This window comes from Pipra filicauda, unplaced genomic scaffold, assembly GCF_003945595.2.
Source record: "Pipra filicauda isolate LSUMZ 115617 unplaced genomic scaffold, ASM394559v2 scaffold367_size712859_pilon, whole genome shotgun sequence".
NCBI classification, from domain to species: Eukaryota; Metazoa; Chordata; class Aves; order Passeriformes; family Pipridae; genus Pipra; species Pipra filicauda.
Genome location: NW_024104495.1, coordinates 603,632 through 623,864, shown reverse-complemented (window position 1 = coordinate 623,864; position 20,233 = coordinate 603,632). Strand labels below are relative to the sequence as shown.

The 20,233-nt window shown below is 37.3% G+C and overlaps 1 protein-coding gene across 2 annotated transcripts; it reads left to right on the top strand.

The window, feature by feature from the left end:
* The first annotated feature begins 175 nt into the window (after positions 1–175).
* Positions 176–20,117, top strand: SFT2D1 (SFT2 domain containing 1). 2 transcript variants are annotated; one of them, XM_039384644.1, is made up of 8 exons: positions 176–365; positions 5,133–5,155; positions 6,679–6,765; positions 12,687–12,768; positions 15,149–15,184; positions 15,948–16,006; positions 17,380–17,409; positions 19,429–20,117. In XM_039384644.1, the coding sequence occupies exons 1-8, from the start codon at positions 303–305 to the stop codon at positions 19,466–19,468; spliced, it is 420 nt and encodes a 139-aa protein (XP_039240578.1). In that variant the 5' UTR covers positions 176–302; the 3' UTR covers positions 19,469–20,117. The 2 variants fall into 2 exon arrangements, with proteins under 2 accessions (XP_039240578.1, XP_027585307.1); XM_027729506.2 differs by lacking the exon at positions 5,133–5,155 and adding an exon at positions 9,189–9,271 and having other exon boundaries at positions 192–365.
* Positions 20,118–20,233: the final 116 nt, after the last annotated feature.

The window sequence follows — 20,233 nt, the reverse complement described above, 5'->3', positions numbered from 1 at the left end:
GAGGTGACAGGCTGAAAAATCCCTTCTTCCTCCCCATCGCCTCTAGCGAGGACTGCACAGGCGCCCACCCGGCGCTGGCCGTCTCCCATGTCTGCCCCACGAGGGCGCCCGCCAGAGCCGCCGGGACCCCCCCGCCGCAGGGCCACCGCCCCAGCGCGCAGGCGCGGCCCGAGCCACGGCCTCGGGGGGCGCGTCACTTCCAGGCTGGGCCGGGGCCCGGCGGTGGAGCGGCTCCCGTCCCGTCCCGTCCCGTCCCGTCCCGTTCCCCGGCGCGGCCCGGCCCGGCGGGAGGGAGGGCCGGCATGGAGAAGCTGCGGCGGGTGCTGGCCGGGCAGGACGACGAGGAGCAGGGACTGACGGCGCAGGTACCGCCCGGGAGGGCCTTTCCTCCCTCCTCCTCCCCGAAGTTTGCTGCGTGCGCCGAGGGACGAGGGTTATGGGCACCAGACACTGTCCGGTGTATGAGTTTGGGCATATTCTTGTTGTGTGAAGCTTTTTGCTCTGTTGGTGGCTTGGGGTCATTTGGTTTTATTTGTCATTTAATTTATTTGCTACCCCTGCTTTGGGGTAGCAGGGTCTCCTTGTGTCATGTGTGCTCTTCCTACTGCCTGGCCTTGGTACTTGATCAGTCAAACAACAGGTTTTCTTTCTAAAGAAAGGTTTGCTTGTGCTCTAGGGCGACCCTGCTTAAGCATGGGGTTTGGACCAAATGGCCGCCCACTGTAGTCCCTTCCAACCTGACCAGTTCTATGATTCTGTGTAAATTGCTTCTCAATTTCCTTGTGCCTTTGAATTTGCAAAAGCAAAGAAAGATTTTCTTTAGACAAAGATAGTTTTGTGTACATTGTGCTGAAGTTACTTTTTTTGCCATACTCCTCAAGTACAACTTAATTTTTGTATTTCCTTCCCACTGTCTTTCTTATCTCTTTGTTTCAGTTTTACTGCGCTTGAACACCATACATTCCTGAGAATTAATCTCTAGGCTGAAGCAAAACTGAGCATACTTACAAAGAACCATTTATTCTATCAGTTCCCTCTTAATCGGTGTGACTGCAGGTCAAAGTGCCCCATATCAAGGAATATCTTGATATTGGTTGCTGCAGGGTGCTGGAGCGCAGTGGAGGAAGCTGGAATGTAGAGCAGCCTGTGTCTGACTGCAACTAACAAACAGCCTGAGCATAGCTGGTATAATATTAGTCCTAGCAGCTTGCTGCTGACATGCTTCATTTGGTTTTGCACTGAATTGCTGCTGATCTTCGAGGTTTAAGAACTTGGCCTCTTTGCAACAATAAAGCAGCTAAATTTTGTCCACAGCTAATTCTGGAAGCAGTGCAGAATCTGCGCTTTCACACCAGAACTGGCTCCCAGCATTTGGGAAGGATTCTTCACCTTCTGATCTTGTCTCAAGATTATCAAATAAAGACTTACATTTCCATTAATCTCAGTTCAGTTCCAAGAGAATTAATCTGCCATCACTAGGCACATTTCACGAGGCACATGATAGTGACACAGAGGTTTCCTTTACTTGATACTGTGATGTTTAAAGCGATGATCAACAGATAAATGCCTACATCTCTAATACTTTTTATATTTGAAGTGTATATCCTGAGGAGAGAATTGAGCTAATAGTGTGTTGCTTGTTAAATGTCAGTAATTAAACTATATATGATTTCGCTATTGCACATAATGATATTGTTATAGCCAGAGAAGACTTTAAATAATAAAAGTGTGCCAATATTTAAAGCCTATCCAGTACATGATAGAAGAAAACATATAAATGTGTCTTTGGCACAGTGCAAAGGAGCTGCATGCTGAGATGAACCAGAAAGATCTTTAAAATAAATTAATACCCACTGAAGGAAAAAAAAATCAAGTGCTTAGGTCAGGCAATTTCTCATCTGTAGGTTACTCTCAAAGTAGCGACGTGTTTGTAGAACACTGGAAATCAAGCCTTTTTTTTAGTGAGGAAATTCATACGTGACATTCACTAAAGCTATAGCTGAATGGTGCCGACTATTTTTAAAGTGTGTGTATTAGAACAGAAAAGTTCTAATGCACCCATGAAGAGAAGAATAGTTTTTAAGAGGTAAAGTTGTGAAAGAAAGTATAAGGTTATGCATTTTGTGTGTAAAATCTTCAACTGTTGTAATGATCTTTCTGGAACTGCGTCATGTGTTTGGTTAAAAACAATGGCCCCCTGATGTCAGCTAATGTCAATAGCTGACAGTTGTGTAATAGCTATCATATGGTTCATATCTATAGATACCTCTGTGTTTTTCTCCTTGATTTTTACAGAACCATTACCTTGAAGTCAGTAGTAATTCCTGCTAAGTAGATGTATATAATGAAACAACTGTGTTACGATTCACTGAAGTTGTTCTGTACTTTCTAAACCAGCTCGTTTCTTGCTGCAATTAGATCCATTACTCTAAATACATTATAAAAAATGAACTAAAGGAATTCATTATCAAAAAGATCAATAATGAATTGTAAGTATGCCAGTGTAATGATGTTGTCAGGGCAGCATTATACTTTTTAGTTTATCAGTACCAAAACTAAAATAAAATCAGTCCATGTGACACATTGGCTAAGTTTCATGTCAGCTGACAGCAGCTTAAAGCATTCAATGAGATTTCAGCAAAGAGTAATAGACCAGATATTTACATTTCTTATATTTTACTCTCTAGTGATGACATAAATACATATAAGGAAGTCTGTTAGGGAAAGATGAAAATATCTCTTTAAATATTTTTAAATTATTGCTTAGAAACTCAATTCTGCAAATTTACTCGACATTTGTTTGAATTTTCTCTACTGCTTGCGTGTTCTTAAATTTACCATCAAGAAAAGATGTAATTGCTAAATTCTAGAATATTTTTTAAAACTTGTAAAATAAAATGTTTCTGCTTTTCGATTTGCCGACATGGAAAACTTTTATAAGATCATTAATATTTGGGGGGAGCTTAGGTAGATGTTCAGAACCACAAGAAATATTTTTGATTAAAGGCAGCCTTGCAGATTATTATTAATTTTGTTTATTGTGTGTCCGTTGCAAACTGTTCAGCAAAGATGGTGTTAACCATCACTTGCAGCTTGTCTATTGGACTACTGCAAGACTGTTCCTTATGATTCAGGAAGTCTCCGTTACAGATTCCAGTTTCCACTTAAGTTTCCTCTTAATTTCTGGATTGTATCATTTCTTTGATACAATATTAGCTTGAAATATCCTGTGAATAAAATCCTTGCGTCTTGCACAGGAGATTGGCATTAAAGTTTAGCTACAGAAAACTAAGGATTTCCATTTGTTGATTTCAGTTTCATTTTTCTTTTTCTTCTTAGAAACAAGCTGCTAAGCAGTACAGCAAGAGAGGTGTGTCTTACAGGAACTCCCTTGCCACCATTACTGTCTAGTTCTCCATATGAATATTTCCCCTGATGTGGAACTTGCCTGGCAATTTTTTCAGTCCTTTAAGTAAAAGCCTCTGCTAATGCAAATATCATAGACTGCAATGCCAACTCTTTTTATCCAAAATCTAGAATTAGCTGTATGGTTTATGTCAGACACACAAAAAAATCCTAATCACCCTTGCGTTGTTTCCTGCTTATTTCCTACTTATTTGTACAGTTCCGTCTCGTAGTTTCTGAGAAACTAAGCTGTTACTTCAGAGTGTCTCATGGTCCCTCGTATAGTCATTACTGCTTCTGCAGCACGTGTGGCAGAATAGACACATGCTGTGACAGGTCCTCAACTTTTACAGATTATAGCCTGGCATTTTAGCACAAGCTGATGTCTGTGGTTTATGTAGTTGAACTGTGTAGCTGTTACTCACCTTTTGCAGCAAGGTACTTCCCTATAGGGGTGGAACAGGCATCCTGGAAAGATAATGAGTTCCATTGCTTCCATGAAACCTAAAAAGTATTAATCATAGAATTTCCTGAGTTGGAAGAGGATCATTGAGTCCAACTTCTGGCCCTGCACAGGGCATCCCCAAGAATCACACCATGTGTCTGAGAGTATTGTCCAAACACATCTTGAATTCTGTCAGGCTTGGTGCCCTGATCACTTCCCTGGGGAGCCTGTTCCAGTGCCCAGCCACCCTCTGGGTGAAGAACCTTTTCCTAATATCCAGACTAAATCTCCCCTGACACAACTTCAGGCCATTCACTTGGGTCTTGTCACTGGTCACCACAGAGGAGAGATCAGTGCCTGCCCCTCCTCTTCCCCTCATGAGGAAGCTGTAGACTGCAATGAAGTATGCCCTCAGACTCCTCTAAGAGATACTCTTAGGTATCAGGGACTAAGAAAATGCATTACCAGATCTCAAGTTGCAGAGTTTCAGACACTGCATTATCTAGGTTCGGCTTCACAACATAAATGGTGACGGCATCGGGAATGGTTGGAGGATCAGCCTTCATTTTAATGCCAATTAATTTATTATTACAGAGAATGCTATGGTGCTCTGGCAGCCCTCATGCCACAGCCCATCTTCCTGTAGTTCATGTGCATGTACTGTCAATCTAAGTTTTTAAGAAATCCATAAAATGTATGGAACTAATTTTAAAATCATGTTTTAAATCTTGTGGCATTGTTTGCTTCAAGCCCTTGTGTGGTTCTCTTGTTTCTTGTGTTTGTATTTTTTTCAACTTATAACTGTTAGGGATTTAGATGAAGATAAAGCTGTTCACAAATTTATATGAAGAATGAAATTTCCTGTTAGTCATTTCAGTAGCACCGTAGATATTAAGATGAGAAGTAGAATATCAGTAAGTGGCAGCAATCTGCCTGATACACCTGAATAAATGATTTATCTTCATCCTTTCCATGTTTTCTAGGCAATCTGGAAAGTGTGTGTTGGGTTTACTGATAGTCTTGGCCTATCCACGATTCATTTCTCAGCAGGGATGGAAAGGATTTTTACTCTTTTTTTCTCTGTGTGTGTGTGTGTGTGCTTGTGCTTAATAGGTGTAACTAAAAGTGTGATTGGAATGGATATCTTCAGTCATGTCCCACCAGCTCTTCCTACACTTTGAACATGTGTAGGCATTCGGGACTGTGACTATCAAATATGATTTCAAATACTAAACCATCTTTCAGTTACTGTTTTTGTCTGTTTCTTTAATGCGTGCATAAGGATAAAGTGTTGGACCTAACAAGGTAAGCTACATCTTCTGACCTTTGGGAAGTTGTGTCTTAACTGCTGAACACAGAAAAGAGGAAACCAAACTCCGAACAATAGGGTATCCCAGCTCTGTGTCTGCTCAGACAGTAAGCCAGTGTAAAAGATTATTTTTACTACTCTTCTCCCCCTTCTTAAATAAATATTCAAAGTATTTAATTTTATTAAATAAGGTGGCTGATTTTTTTTTATAAAAGTTTATAAAGAAAATAGTCCAAGCTATTCCTTGTTGACATACCCTCAGATGATGATTCATCCCAGCACATATACGTGTGCTTGCGTGTAGCATATTTTTATTAAACTAGATATGGATTCTTCATTTTTACAGATGTGACATTGTTCTAAGTAGTAACCAAATTTCATTGGTTCACTTACCACTGCGTGAAAGAGAAATTTCTCCAGAGAGTAGGAGAAACATCATACTCATTGGCTGGGGAAGGCCTAACTTGTATATTTGGTTAATAAGACTTGATTAAAATATTTGTAGACTAGATAACAAGAGGGCAAGTTTGTTTGTGTCATCTGAACAAATAGGAAAGTTGGCTTTTTATAATCATCTCATGTAAGCTGAAGCAATGCTTCACTTAATAGGCCAGTTTAGAATAGGAAGTATATTTAATTGTAGTGACCTGGAATAAGCTGAACTACATTGTTCTTACAGCGTGGGTGGGGAAGATGATCTGAGCATATCTAACAAGTCACTGCTGCTGAAGGGGACTGTTCTGCCAGCTCTGTGGCCATGTCTCTTTCTTTACATCAGCCCTGTGGCTTTTCTGACAGCTTGTAGAGCTGATTTGGTTCATTAGGACTAAGTCATCAGAATAGAAGACACACTAGTCCTCTTCCCACATTGTGAGTTTTGTCAGCTAGTTCAGCTCATTAGGGGGGTCTTACAGGTTCTGGAGTCACTCTGCATAAGAAGGAAGTAAAATAATCTCTTTCAGCAGGTTAGCTGTCTGATGAGACAAGCTGTGTGTTAATCTGCCTACACCTTTACCCTGTAAGGAACAGTAACTGAAGCAGAGTCATAATGCTTGCTGTGGATACTGGTAATAGTATGTACAAGGGATCCTCTCTAGTAACAGGAAAAGGTAGTAATGTTTATAGGAACCTGCAATGCTGCACAAATAGATATATTCCACTGCAAATTGCTAGAAGGTTCATCCATTCTTTTGCTTTGGTACAGTTGTGATCATTTTCACTTGAATGGTAAAAGAAAGTGTTTGAAAGCGGAGTTGTATTGCGTGAATGCCAGGATATACCGTCATGGGTTTTGTCCTTTTTGTTTGTTTTGGAAATATATTTCCAGACTGTTAATAAAATTTTGTAATATGAAAGAATTAATATGCAAGTGACTGTTCAGCAAGGTAAAATGATTGTTTCTGGCTAAAAAAATATTTTGTTTGAAATTAAGAACTTCAGCAGTAAAGGAAAAATTTCCTTTAGATTGTTCAAAACTGGGTTTGTAATATCCTCTTTTTTTTCCTGTCTTCCTATTAAGGTCCTTGATGCCTCAACACTCAGCTTTGGTACTCGAGTCAGATGGTTTGCCATATGCTTTGTTGCTGGCATTGTGTGCTCTTTTCTTGTAAGTAAAGAGTGTTTTTTTCCCTGTGCTTTATTACTGTTCTACAGTAGAGCCTCATTCATATTCACACTTTATATGTGATTCTGTGTTTGCTTTATTCTGTATTCTGAACTTTATATCCACAAATTTAACTGGACATTAAACATATTATTGGCACATAGGGCTGTTGCTCTCTGAATTACGATTTTGACGAGTTTTCTTCCACTCACAGCAGAGAGCATTATTATTGTAGCAGAATAGATTTTCTTACTAAACGGTTTGAAGACTGACAAAATGTAGATTTGTAACTGGTGTACTAGGGTTGTGTACCCATCTTATTTTTATTCTCTTCAATAAAAGGGGAAAAGAGGTTAAGCTTGAAAGGTTTTTAAAGGATGAAGAAACCACAAGTGTAACTTACCACGCTTAACAAATCAATAGGTGATGACTGTGATACTAATTGACATTTGAAAAACCTGCTGCATTCCTGGTGTTATTAGAGTCAGCAAATCATTTATTCATTCGTGAACTTGAGGGGCTGGCAGGAGTCTGAAGCCTGCAGTTAAAAGTTGAGATCTGTTAATTGTTTTGGTTAATCAAAATCTGCTGGAAGTTTTCAGCTGCATGGGAAGTCCCAGAAGCCGGTGAAAAAACAATTGATGCTCTTACCTGTGAGAGGTTTTATTTAAATAGTAATCAGAGCAATAAAGGAAATAGAGAGTGGTATTCTCCATATTGATATCTATGCCAAGTACAGTGACATCTCTAGCTAGATACTTGTGTTGGAGAGGGAGCAAGTTCTAGGGAGGGAGGTCAAGATTGGATGGGAATAACCCTTTTTTATGTTTGGTTGACTCCCTCCACCTGACATTCTCCCCCCCCCCCCCCCGCCGATATTTAACCAGTATAATCACAAATTTTACTACACATCACATTTGTGCTTTAACATCTATTTCTAGGCATGTTAACATCACTGATTTTGCTGCTTTTTTTTTTAGTATTTAAACTTTATGTCTATTCTATATCATATGGTGTAATACTATGAAACAACAGATAAAAGGCTTTTGGATCTTGGTTTCTTAAAGCTTCCTTGAATTATCTTGAACTTAATAAGAGTCAAAACTCTGAGCAGTGTGTTTGTGAAGCTCACATCTTGTAGAATTTAGCTTCCTAGCTAAGTTTTGCCATGTAAGAGAGAGCTGGCAACTCTGCCTTCTTCTTATTCTGATTATGGACCATTTGGTAGATTTATTAAGTTCTTGGCTGATGAAAACTGAAGGTGGTGTTTTTTCTTTAATCAAGTCTTTGCAAAGTGTCTGTTGCTTTCATTGTAGAATACAGTTACACTCTTTTCTTTCAGCTTTCCATAGCTGCTTCTACTGTGCAAACTGACACCACGGATTTGCACTGAAATAGCAATTGGGTAGAATATAGTTGCTTTTTTTCTTTCTTTTTTTTTTCCCCAGGACACAGTGTCCACATCACATCTTGTTTTGCTTCTAGCTTAGGCTCCATTTAGGCTCTAACAGGCTGAGAAAATTGGGGCTGTTCAGCCTGGAGAAGCTTGTATGGAGACCTCATAGCAGTATCTGAAAGGGGCCTGCAAGGAAGTTAGGGAGGAACTCTTTATCAGGAACTGTAGTGATACAAAAAGGAGTAATGGGTATAAACAGAAAGTGGGGACATTTAGGTTAGATATATGGAAGAAATTCTTTACTGTGAAGTGCTGGAACAGGTTGCCCAGGGAAGTGGTGGATGCCACATCCCTGGCAGCGTTCAAGGCCAGGTTGGATGAGGCATTGAGCAACTCGGTCTAGTGGGAGGTGTCCCTGCCCATGGCAGGGGGGTTGGAACTAGATGATCTTTAAGGTCCCTTATAATGCCAAACATTCTATGATTCCATTTCTCTCTGCTCATCATAGGTAACTGTGATCAGCAGAAGGGTTTGGATTTTTTCACATTTAGTGGAAATAAGAAATGTCTGGAAGTAAGAGTTCTAAAATATTTCTATTCAGCCTTAGTGCATATTAAACTGCAAAACCAGATGGTTGGTTGGAGGAGAAAGGAGATGAATATTAGTGTGGTTTTAAGACAGTTTATCCTTTGTGTGTGGAGGTGCAGGATGTACAGTGGGGCATTGTAACAAAACTGAAAGTGCAGTAAATAGAATATAAACAGTACAAATAAATGTGTTAAACAATATAAACAAATATTGCCTAGTTGTAAAGATACTGTGAAATACAGTAAACCAACACACTGTTTTGCCAGCAGGTGGCAATAGAAGTATGCTGAGTAGTGACTGCTGCAACTCTGAGAGCAGGGTACTTTGCTATTGTTATGTTAGAATGATGCTCTTCATAGCATGAAAATATATTCATAGACTATAAAATCTAAATAAATTGAATTAACTAATTGCAAACATACAAATAACTTATCTTTCATAGGGAACAGCATTGCTATGGCTCCCAAAGGGGATCAAACTTTTTGCAGTGTTCTACACCCTGGGAAATATTGCTGCGTTAGCCAGGTACGATTTCTTAGTTATGGTTATTAGAAGAGTACCCTCCTTTTCATCTACATTTCCATTTGCTTTTGCTCTAGAATAGTGTTTATGTTGTGTATAAACAACATTGTTTTCATATTGAAATGATAATAACATAAAAACTTGTTTATTTAAGTTTTAACACTGTCATAATGTTGAATATCAGTTATCTTACATGCTTGTTTTGTGGACACATCACAACTGAAGTATGCTATCTGAAGTATGAGTAACAAATTGCTCGTTGAATGTTTTGTACTTTTTACAGCTAAATCCTTCTGCCAGGTACAGAAGTACCTCAGTTTCAGGGGCAGGTGGTAGTCTCCATACTGTGTGGATGCTTTCTTACTGGAAGGAGCTTTTTGCTTTTAGCAGAGCGATCATCCTGTTTCTCTCTCAAGAGAAAATTCTTTGAAAAAGGATATGTTCAGGAAATCCTTGTTTTGACTGTAAGGGCAAAAGCAGAACCTAAAAATCATTCACAGTGTATTTTTAAACTGTTTGATTCTTGGAAGTATTCCACATAACAGTCTTAAAAGATTTGCAGAAGGGAACTCTTAGGATCAAAAGCTTTTCTTTCACGGCTTGAAAGACATGTAAGAAACAGTGTTCATGAAGTATTTTCAGTTTCTGTTTGTCCTCCTTCTCTTATGATCTTAGTGTAGTTGATGCATGGTCATGGGACTCAAACGCCATTGAGTTTGGTCTTGACTTTCATGGACTCTATTACTTTAGTCAAGTGACTTAATTCTTGAATCAAAGCATTGTTAATCTGTTAAAACTCTGGTCATGTGACATTAGCGTTTGAGAAATGTGAAGGTGTACTGCTTTTCCTCAACAAATTTGTTAGGAGCCAAAAATTTCTATACTGAAATTGAATCTCATTTGTAGAACTACTCCATCTCATACTAAAACAAGACAAAAAATTAATACTAGAGGTAGGCAATGCTGAGTGTTTCCCTTTCTCTCCCTTACCTTACTCTTTGTTGTTGGTTTGGGATGGTTTTTTTTGCTGTTTTGTTTTTACCTAGTACTTTGCGTGTGTTTTCACTGCTTCAAATTAAATTAGAATTTTAGAAACTTGGTACTAATCAAGTCTAATTAAGAGGAAAGTTTTTACAGGCTGTTGTTTCTTTTAGGAGAATGCTGAAAAACTTCAGTCTGGACACCAACTAAAATTAGAAGAAAAGAGAGGCCCCCCATTTCCTCCAGTAGTCCTTTCAGATATAAACAACAGGCAACTGTGTTCTACGAACAGTAGGAAATGACAATAGAGTCCCAAACTGACAAGCAGATTTAAACTTTTTCAGGCTTGTTCGCAAGTCTGTATTTAAGACAAAATGCAGTTACCAGTCCTATTAGCCTGTTTATTCCTCTCTAGCCTGTTTTTACTATAATTTTCTAGCCATGAACATGATAACAATGATACTTGATATTCTCTGGGATGATGAGTGTATCTCTTACAGAATGTGTTGTATCTAAGAAAAATATCCTGTTTAAGTGCAGGACCTCTAGAATTGTTTTTCAGCCTTTCTTTTTTCTCTCTATGGAATCTCCTCTCTAGAGAAGCTCTTGTGATGTCTGTCTTTCAATGCTCATCAGATTAAAAACAACGCATTTTGCTTTCTATATTTTCTTCTGCCTATTTTACGTGGCCTAAATTTCACTCCTTTTTACCACCGTATTTTCATCATCCCTATCCTTCCACTAGCTAACTAATTTTTTCTTCTAGTTCTTCAGATCCCCTCTTTTTTGTCTTAATTTAATTTTATGGCTCAGCAGACAAGATGAAAAAATACTAAGAAAAAGTTAGTTTGGATTGCAGTGAATTTAAAACTTTTTTCCTATTGAATTGTGAAAACATTTTTTCCCATTTAATACGGACTTTTGAGGTCTGTCTACACAACTTAAGAAAAAAGTGAAGAGAAGGGGTTGTATGCATGAAGTTGCTGGTAGGGGAACATCTGGGTGTGGAAGATTGAGTTCTATTTACTGCTTGGGATGTGGATTCCCATATTTCTTCTGTCTTAGAAGGAGGAAGGAGGAAGCTTTATGGAACTCTTCCCTGCTACTGATTGTTTAATTTCATATAAATAACTGTTAACTAGAAAAGGTGGTAAACTAGGTTTTCTACTCTCTAGTAAAGCATTCAGAGCACCACAAGATTACAGGCATTCTAATTCTCTCACTAAATTGTTGTGTTTTCTACAAAGGAAAATGACTTCAATGTCAGGGAACAAAGAGACCCATCTCAGAATATTTGAAGCCAGAGAGTTACTCCTGTGGTTGTGAGTTCTTAGTTCAGATGGCATTTCTTTGCATGAACAGCATAGTGTTGCTGATGGTTTTTGTTCTCCCTTCAAGTTAACTACAGAGTAGAAAAAAGCAGGAGGATTAGTAAAAACTACTGAACTTTTTCTTTCCTTTTTGCTTGCTGAGTTTGACCAAAAAGTTAGAGCTTCCCTGTAATCTTGATTGTAGCTACTTGCATGCCGTCTGGGTAAAAAAGTTTATTGTTAAGCAGAAATTTTCTGCAGAAGTTTGTTCTTTGTAATCTTTACATTATTTTGACAAGTCAGTTCTTAAAACAGCTTCAACATGAAATTCACTAAACTTCACCTTGATAACCCTCTGCTGTACTTACAGCATAATGGGTTTTTTTGTAAAAAAGCCTTTAGTTGTTGTTGTTGTTGTTCCTCTAACCACTGTACTTGTTCCCATTCTCTCAGACATGATCTTCATTTTCTTTTGTAGAGTTGAGTTTTGTCATCTTTTTTTTTTTTCTTATATATTATCGAGCTTTTAATCTTAAAATAACAGTCAAAACATCTTGGACTACCCACATATTTCTAAATTAATGTAGGGCTACTTATAGTCATTGTTCAATCTCCTCCCTTTTTGTGTCTCTAACATGATTTAAATTTACCTATAACTGCACTGCTTTCTTCATTGTCTTTATTTACAAATGGCATTCAACACCATGAAACAGATTATTATTAGAAATGTGCTTTTTTCTTGGATGATGAAAGAGTTCATGAAAACCAATCTCCTTCTACTCTTCTGTTATTCCTTAAGTATATCCTTGTCACACCCTCTGTCCTCTCTGACCTCAGCCAACGTAATGGTGTTCTTGTATTTGCCTATTACTTTTTTTTACTACGTTAATGGTTTGGAAAGAATTTTGTGACCAAGGGGGAGTCTAACTGTTTCCAGGGCTAAATTCATGAAGTATTTCACCTTCTGTTCTAGTGAGTTTCTGTTGCTAAACACTGAAATACCTTTTTTTTTTTTAAAGCCTTTGAAGTCATCTAACTGTCAGAAAACTGGTTAATTACCTTCTGCCTTTTACAAAGAGTTATTTGAAAGTGATTTAACATTGTTTTGTTTTTTTCTCTCCTATTAGTACATGTTTCCTGATGGGGCCACTGAAGCAATTGAAAGCAATGTTTGATCCAAAACGATTAATAGCTACAATTGTGATGTTGGTAAATATACTGTCTTTATTTCCTTTTATTAAAAAGTTTTCCTTTAGCCTCAAAGCTAAATCTGAGGCTTTTCTAAAGGGAGATTATTTCTTTGTACTGAGAAATAACAGTCAAGCTGTTTAGCTCTGTATGTCATAGAGACTATCTAGCTCCTTTCTATCAGCCTGTGTTTTTGTTGCTTATGGTCTTTTTTTTAATTAATCATTTGGAGTGACATGTTCTTTTTACTGAATAATTCTTACTAAATGCTAATAGTAGGTTGATTAATTTATTTTCTAAAATATTTTCTTCAAGAACAAGGCAAGAGAGAGACTTTTTAGCTACTGTGAAAAGTCAGTGGTCACCAAGTGTAGCTTGACAGTTGTTTGTTGGCTGCAGCTCTGACTGTAAAGGTTAGTGGTTCAGCACTTTCAAAGCAATGGAGAAAAATAATTTATTTCCCTCAAAGTGTGGGAAGTCACATGTTCAGCTTCGTGATTCTCCATTGTGACATCTTTGGCTCCTTTACTTCCATGACCATCGTTTCTTCTTCCAGGGGGATGGAAAAAACCCCCCCATCTCCAATACCAGCATTCCTATCCCAAAGCTCTATATTAGGTACTTCAACTTTCTGCCCTTGCTGCTCCTCTGTTTTGTATTTAATTTCTCTCCTGTTCCTCCCTGATTTGTTTCAACTTTTATTTTTTAAATGTAGTTGTCTATTCCTATTCTCCCTATCATATAACTTTTTTTCTACTTGATTAGAGCTGATGTGGGTGCAAAATTTTTTCTGGATGTCTGTCATATGGATTGTATGGTTTTCCTCTCACACACCCACTTTAAAAAAAAAAAGTTATAATCTTATTTAGGAAGCTCTTATGTTTGCCCATATCTTTTGGGAAAGTCACTTGATCCTTAGCTTGGACTCCAAGCTTTGTTCAAGAGATTTGTTTGGTTTGGGGTTTTTTTGTTTTGTTTTGCCATCTTTTACAACCAAGTTACAAGTCCTAGGGAAGCTATGTTTTGTAGGTCTGCAGTAAAAATGTCCAAGGATATCTCCAGTTCTCTAGAGTCTGTGTTTGCTGAGTATGAATTCTGCAACACTTTACAGCTGTGGGCTTTTTCTGGTGAAACTGAGAGCCTAAGCCAGACCCTTAAAACAGCAGGCACAAAAATCATTTTGCTCTGATGATCCTATTATCCACCATGCTCAGGCATGGTGACAAAATAACTTGCTTTGAAGGCTGTAGAAACAATACACATCAGGGAAATGGAAAGAGAACAGATAGTAGAGAAAACATCACAGACCTACCTACCTGTGCAAAGGAGCTACCAAAAAGTTTGGGAAAAGAGAATGAAAGGTTTTACTGAAGAGTGATCATGAACACTGGATGAGAGCTAAGACGGTTACGATGGAAAATTTCAGTAAAACAGAGAAGAACTGGAAAATTTATAAAGTTTTGAAAACTTTGGATGTATTTGACTGTTTTAATCCCCATCCTAACACAAAGCTAGAATTGTAGGCAGTTCAGGAGTCACAAACATATTTGGAAAATTTCAAGAGTCTGTTCTCTTTCTTTCAATAAAACACCAACAAATTTTTTTCAGTGAAAACCAATTTAGAGGGTTTTTTCTGTTTTCTACTATGTGTAATGACAAGTGGAGGAAGCCAGATGAGATTTAGTGGAAAAGTTCAAAGTGATGATTAAGCTTGCACAAATGGTGTGATTACTTGGCATAGTAAACCAAATATATCATTGTAATGTTCCATCAGAAGTATATAAGTACCTTGAACAAAGCTTCACGTGAGCATTTTCACTGTATCTGAGGCAGCTGCTCCCTAGTGGGCTCTTCATTACTGTCAGAAGATAAAAAAGCACTGGCAGATGAAGTATAGCCTCTGTTTGCCGGATACCGTAATGGTGAATGGATGTTTTTAATAACGGATTGTAGTGATGCACATACCTTTCTTGTCAGAAATGGTTGTTACAAATACTAGATTCAGAATGATAGTACGTACTGAAATAATAGAGTAGCAGTTCCCAGACTGGTTGCTTTCAATCAAGCTTTATCATCTAACCCCCACCTCTTAATAGACCTACACATAAGGCTACACACACCTGGTTATACTCCTCTTGGTTCTTGAAGTCAATTTCTTCCACCTTTCTTCCAAGACTTGTCCCACCTTTCTGGCCACGCGTATCTCATACTGTGCTTTGGAAAACACCACTTTACGTGGAGTTCAGCATGATAGTCACTGTGTCTCAGGCCTTGGCTCTGCATGTTTCATAAGTCAATTCTGAAAATGCTGGTTGCCCACTGAAAACATAAAACCAGTTACTGTTGTGTATTTGAGTATTCATTCTGGGTTTTTTTTGTCTCTCCTTTCATCTCACCCCAGCTTTGCCTAGTATTGACTCTTTGTGCTGTATTCTGGGTAAGTGAGAACACTTTATTCCTCTAAGAAGCAGTCCAGCTTCATTAGTTTATTAATTGTATCGTGGCTTTTGAGATACAGTTCAATTGTGGAGGAAAGATGAGCTTTGTGTGTGGTGTTTCTGTTGTCAGGTGCAGTTGAGCTTAGGTGGAGTGATGAGCCTGCTGGCTGTAAAGCAAACGCACATTTCCACCTGCTTGTGATGTAGATGAGAATACAAAATCTAGAGCTTCAGGTTCAGTCTGCAGACCTCTGGAATAAAAACTAAGAAAAGCAAGTTAAAATATCGTTTCATTTTAGTGATGTCAGAAAATATCAGAGAATATGTAGTGGTCTTCAGAAGCCATGGATACAGAATATTAAGCTAATTAAGACAATAGAAAAGAAACAGAACAAGTACTTTCAAGCATTTTGATTGTAAACTGGCTGTACGTACATTCCATAGAAGTAAATACGTTGCTGGACATATTCATATGGAATAAACTTCCATGTTGGCAGAAGTACAATCTCATGAGAGAGTGTTAGCACTGATGCTGTTAAGTATTTTCAAAGCTAGAAAAGGTTTTCATAGCGTGATGCTAATGAAGTGATGGATAAAACAAATGGAAAGTTGTTAGAAAGAAAAGAAGTAGCAAATTAAGTTATGAAGATTTAGGCATTGTCAGCTAACTCAATTTTTGATCGAACAGACTGTTCCAATTGTTTACCGTATAGAATGGTGCAAAATGATCTAACTGGCCATATTTGCTTCATTTTTACTTAGTGGGACAAAAAAGGTTTGGCGATGTTATTCTGCATATTGCAGTTTTTGGCAATGACCTGGTAAGATTCTTAAAATTCCTTTTCATTTATTCTTCCTGCTCCTACACCCGCATGATTATAAATCTATATATATGCTTCACATGTAAGTGTGCCCAAATGCCAGCCTCAATCTGTTCTTCTAAGATAGGTTGTGTAACTCCAGCAAAATCTATATTCAATCGTCTTACAAAAATGGCAATTTTAAGTATATTCTGCAACGTGTGAACTTATCTGAAGCCTTATAAAAGGAATGTATATGCAAAAAGATTCTCATGCCTTTTCTGTATTGTGAAAGTAACAGTATAATCATATCTTCTGTGCATCTCTCTCTTTTTTTGAGTTCTAACTATTTTTTCATTTTTGAAGTGAAAGAAACTAAACAACATTTTCATAGGGTATGTCCTGTCCCAAGAATACACAGCAGCACTGGGCAAAGAGGGGGTGAATTTAGTGCAGCAGGTACTATGATGACCATCCAAATGCACTCAGGGGCAAAGGCTTGGCAATGCATGAGTGCAGCTGAATGCCTGAAATCCTGGCAGAAGTTTTGGAAGTTACTCCTTTCTCCATAGAGATACATACTTTGTCTCCTTGTCCCAGGGGAATTACTTGGTGCTAACTCTCAGGCAACCCAAGGTGACCACAGTTCTTGTTTGAACTTGCCCTGAATACACAGAGTCTATACTGAACTTGGGTTCGAGGACAAGTAACCATTTGTTCAGGATAGGGACGGTTGGGCATTGTGCTGTGCCCAGGCAAATGCTTGGTATTGGATAGAGGAAAGACTACTAACTCAGACTGTGTTCTGCATGTTTTCAGCAGACAGTTCTCATTTGTTAAGTGTCCTACAATTTGATCAGGCTGGGCATGAGAACAAAACACCACCTGGAAGCTTGTGAGAAGCGAGTTTCAGGGGACAATAGAATTCTCAGCTGTTTGAGTGTCACAGTTGTGGCATATTGTTCATACTACAGCATATACCTGTATTTAGAGTTACATAAATATTAGATGTATATTTGCATAGTAATTTAGATTCTCTTTTAAGCTGGAAAAAAGTTGTCTATATCATCTTGAATACAGTTTTTCCAGAAGCATTCCTTTTTGGTCTGTTCATAGTAAATCTTGGTTTTTTAAGTTCATGTGCATTAGAAAATATGAACTACATTAAAAAAAAAAGAGCCAAGGAGAAGTAAACCACCAAGTCCTTGTCAGTATGTTTAGTTCTTATCCAACGTGTAATCTTTTCTCAAGTAATCATTGAATTGAATAGGTAATCCGGTTTAAAGTTGTGTTACCACAGGTTGCTTTTATTAATGCTGGACTATAGTGAAATAATTTAGTTCAAGGAGATACATAAACACTCTACAAATATACTTTTTTCCTCTTTTTTTCAGGTATAGTCTGTCTTATATTCCTTTTGCAAGGTGAGTCTGCATAATAATTTTCATCTTAACAAAAGTCAGTTACCTTTATGCTGGGGAGTAAGTATGTGAGAAGAACATAACATCCTTCCTTTCCTTTTAATTTTTGGAAAATGACATAGCTGAACTCAAAACTAATGCTTAATATAAGCTTTAAATACAAATAAAGTGCACAGTAATTATCTTTGATAAATTTCTCTCTAGTTTTCATCACTGAAAATAAATCAAGGTTCTGTTTAAATTCTCCAGTGATTTAAAAATACAGTGATACAATAGTGACTTTTTTGGTATTAAAGTTAACTTACAGATCTGAGGGCTTAGTTAAAAGCAAATGAACAACATCGTTTCAGCTGCTTAGTCTATTTCTGAATTCGTCCATCATTTTTGGGACAGGCAAAGGCAATGCTTTGTGTTAATTTCCATTTTGGCAAGCTTCTCTTTGTTTTCACTCTCATGTACAAAAAGGGAATGAAAGCTAGCCAAACACAGAGTGAAAACACATGCAAGTAATCCAATATAAGAATCTATTTTTTCTGTAATGATTCATGAAAAATGCAGTTTGGTTTTTCAACAGTGTGTTTTTAAAAAAACAAACCAACAAGTTTTTTTAAAGCTTCAGATTTCATCTAGGAAGGACTTTTAGTAGTTGATAGTTACTTTACCTGAACTTAGGCTTCAAATTGTTGTCTTCCTATTTCTGACAATCCAAGCTAACCCATTCAGAAGTAGTGTTCTGAATTCTTGTAGTTCCAGTAGTCAGGAGACAGTCTCAGTAGGCTCCTTCCTTTTTTTTTATTTTTTAATCTGCTCTTTGGAGAAACCAAGTTGAGCTTCCAGTCACTGTTTGGTTTTGTTTTTTTTTTCCCTACCAATAGTACTTTAAGTTCTGGGCAGAAAAAGATTAGGTTATATGCATCAGTTAATTTCTCTGGTTTTATTTATCTGTTAGATTTTATGAGCCAAAGAATTGAATTTTATACAGACTGCTTTTAGTAATTTAGTGAATTCTTTAAGGATTATTGAGTTATTTGCTTCTGTGGAATGCTATCATAAATTTCTTGTAGAGGCTGCTTTTCCTACAGAAACAGTGCTCTAAATCTGAACTATGTTAAGAAAACAGTATTATGTCGTTTGTTTAAAGTATGTATTTATCTTGAATTCAACAAAATCATCATCCCTTGGTTTATTAATGGTTTACTCTTAAAAACAATTTACTTGTTCATAGGTTTGTTGGGGGGGTTGTTGGTTTATGTTTGTTTTTTTTTAGTTAATTGTGCCTCTGGCAAAAAAAAAGCCCCCCAAACCAAACCCAAATGAAAACAACAACAAATGCAACAAAACCAAAACCCATACCTACAGTGACTTTAAAGAGTCATGATGGTATGTTTCTTCATTTTTCAGCCAACTAACAACAGAATACAAATTCCACTCCTTAGCAAGTTGTTACTTTTCTGAGAAAATGAAAAATAAATGAGACTTAAGTGAGTCATCTAACAGTCAGAAAACAGCTTGTTTTCAATTAAAAAAATACAGCCTTTCAGATCTTTCAAACCTTAAGGCTGCACCAGCTCTCCATCCTACACTGTCAGTACTTGCACTTTAAACCCTTCAGCCTGTGCTTTATTTCCCGTGCTGTGATGGTCTAACTCCTCTAGTGTGGTTTGGACTCACAGCACCTGTGTCTCACTGACTGGATTTGGTGCATTCCTCAGCCATCAGCAGCCTTTGTGAAATAAGGCTCTGACCTTTGCTAAGCCTCCAGGTGTGCTGCAGAGCAGTTCTTAACACTGTGTCTGCATTTTAGCATGTGCTGGAATATAAACAGCATGGGAGACCTGTGTTTCAGATTTGGCTTGAGCCTTTCTTTGGTCGCTTCAATAGAGGTAGTCACACACAGATCCTGCATTTAATAAACTATTAGTATTTGTCTTTAGTTTCTGTCATATTTTAATTTAAATATGTGATGGTTGAGATGTCTATAAAGAAAATAACAAATAACTGGTTTTTTTTTTCTTTTTAAAGGGATGCTGTGATTAAATGCTTCTCATCCTGTCTAGGGTAAATTATAATCAGGAACCACTGTCCACTTTAAAAGCCAACTGTAAATTTTGCTCAGAAAACTATACTTTTCCACTCCTGAAATAACCAGTAACAATTTAGTATTTTCCTTGCCTTTTGCATTTGGGACATTAAATAATTTTTACTAGAAAGAGTTTTAAAAATAAATTTGGTGAATTGTTTGTGTTTACTCTGGAACTTCCAGGCTTTTTTTTTTTAACAAAAAAGTACATTGAAATACTTAATGCAGAGTAGTCTTAAAACTACTTTGCATCCATTAACAGTTTATTCCTCAGTGGAGGCAAGCCACTATGATCTGGGTAGTATGCATAAAGATTTCATTTACAGTTCTGTCTAAAATTTGCAAGGTGCCATTCATGTTTGTACATTATCCATTGTATGTTTTCCTAGAGTTTTATAAACATTGTAAAGATTTGGTAAATTATAATTAACTTCTCATTGGAAATGTTCTATACATGTGCCTTGTGGAAAAAGCCTAACATGTGAAAGATCTGTTTAATGCTTGTTGGATTTTATTGAAAAACTGTATTTTAAATGATTTTTTTAAACTTTCGTACTTAAATACTTTTTACTAAAAGAACTTATGGCAAATGCATAAATGAGACTTGTGAAATAAATTCATTTTAAAGGTGCCTAAAATATTTTTCTTTAGGAATCAGCTACAGAGGGTGCAAATTTCAGCATTACACTCGAATAAGTATGAAAGTGGAAAAAGTGGGATATGTACATGACTATATCCAAATTTGGT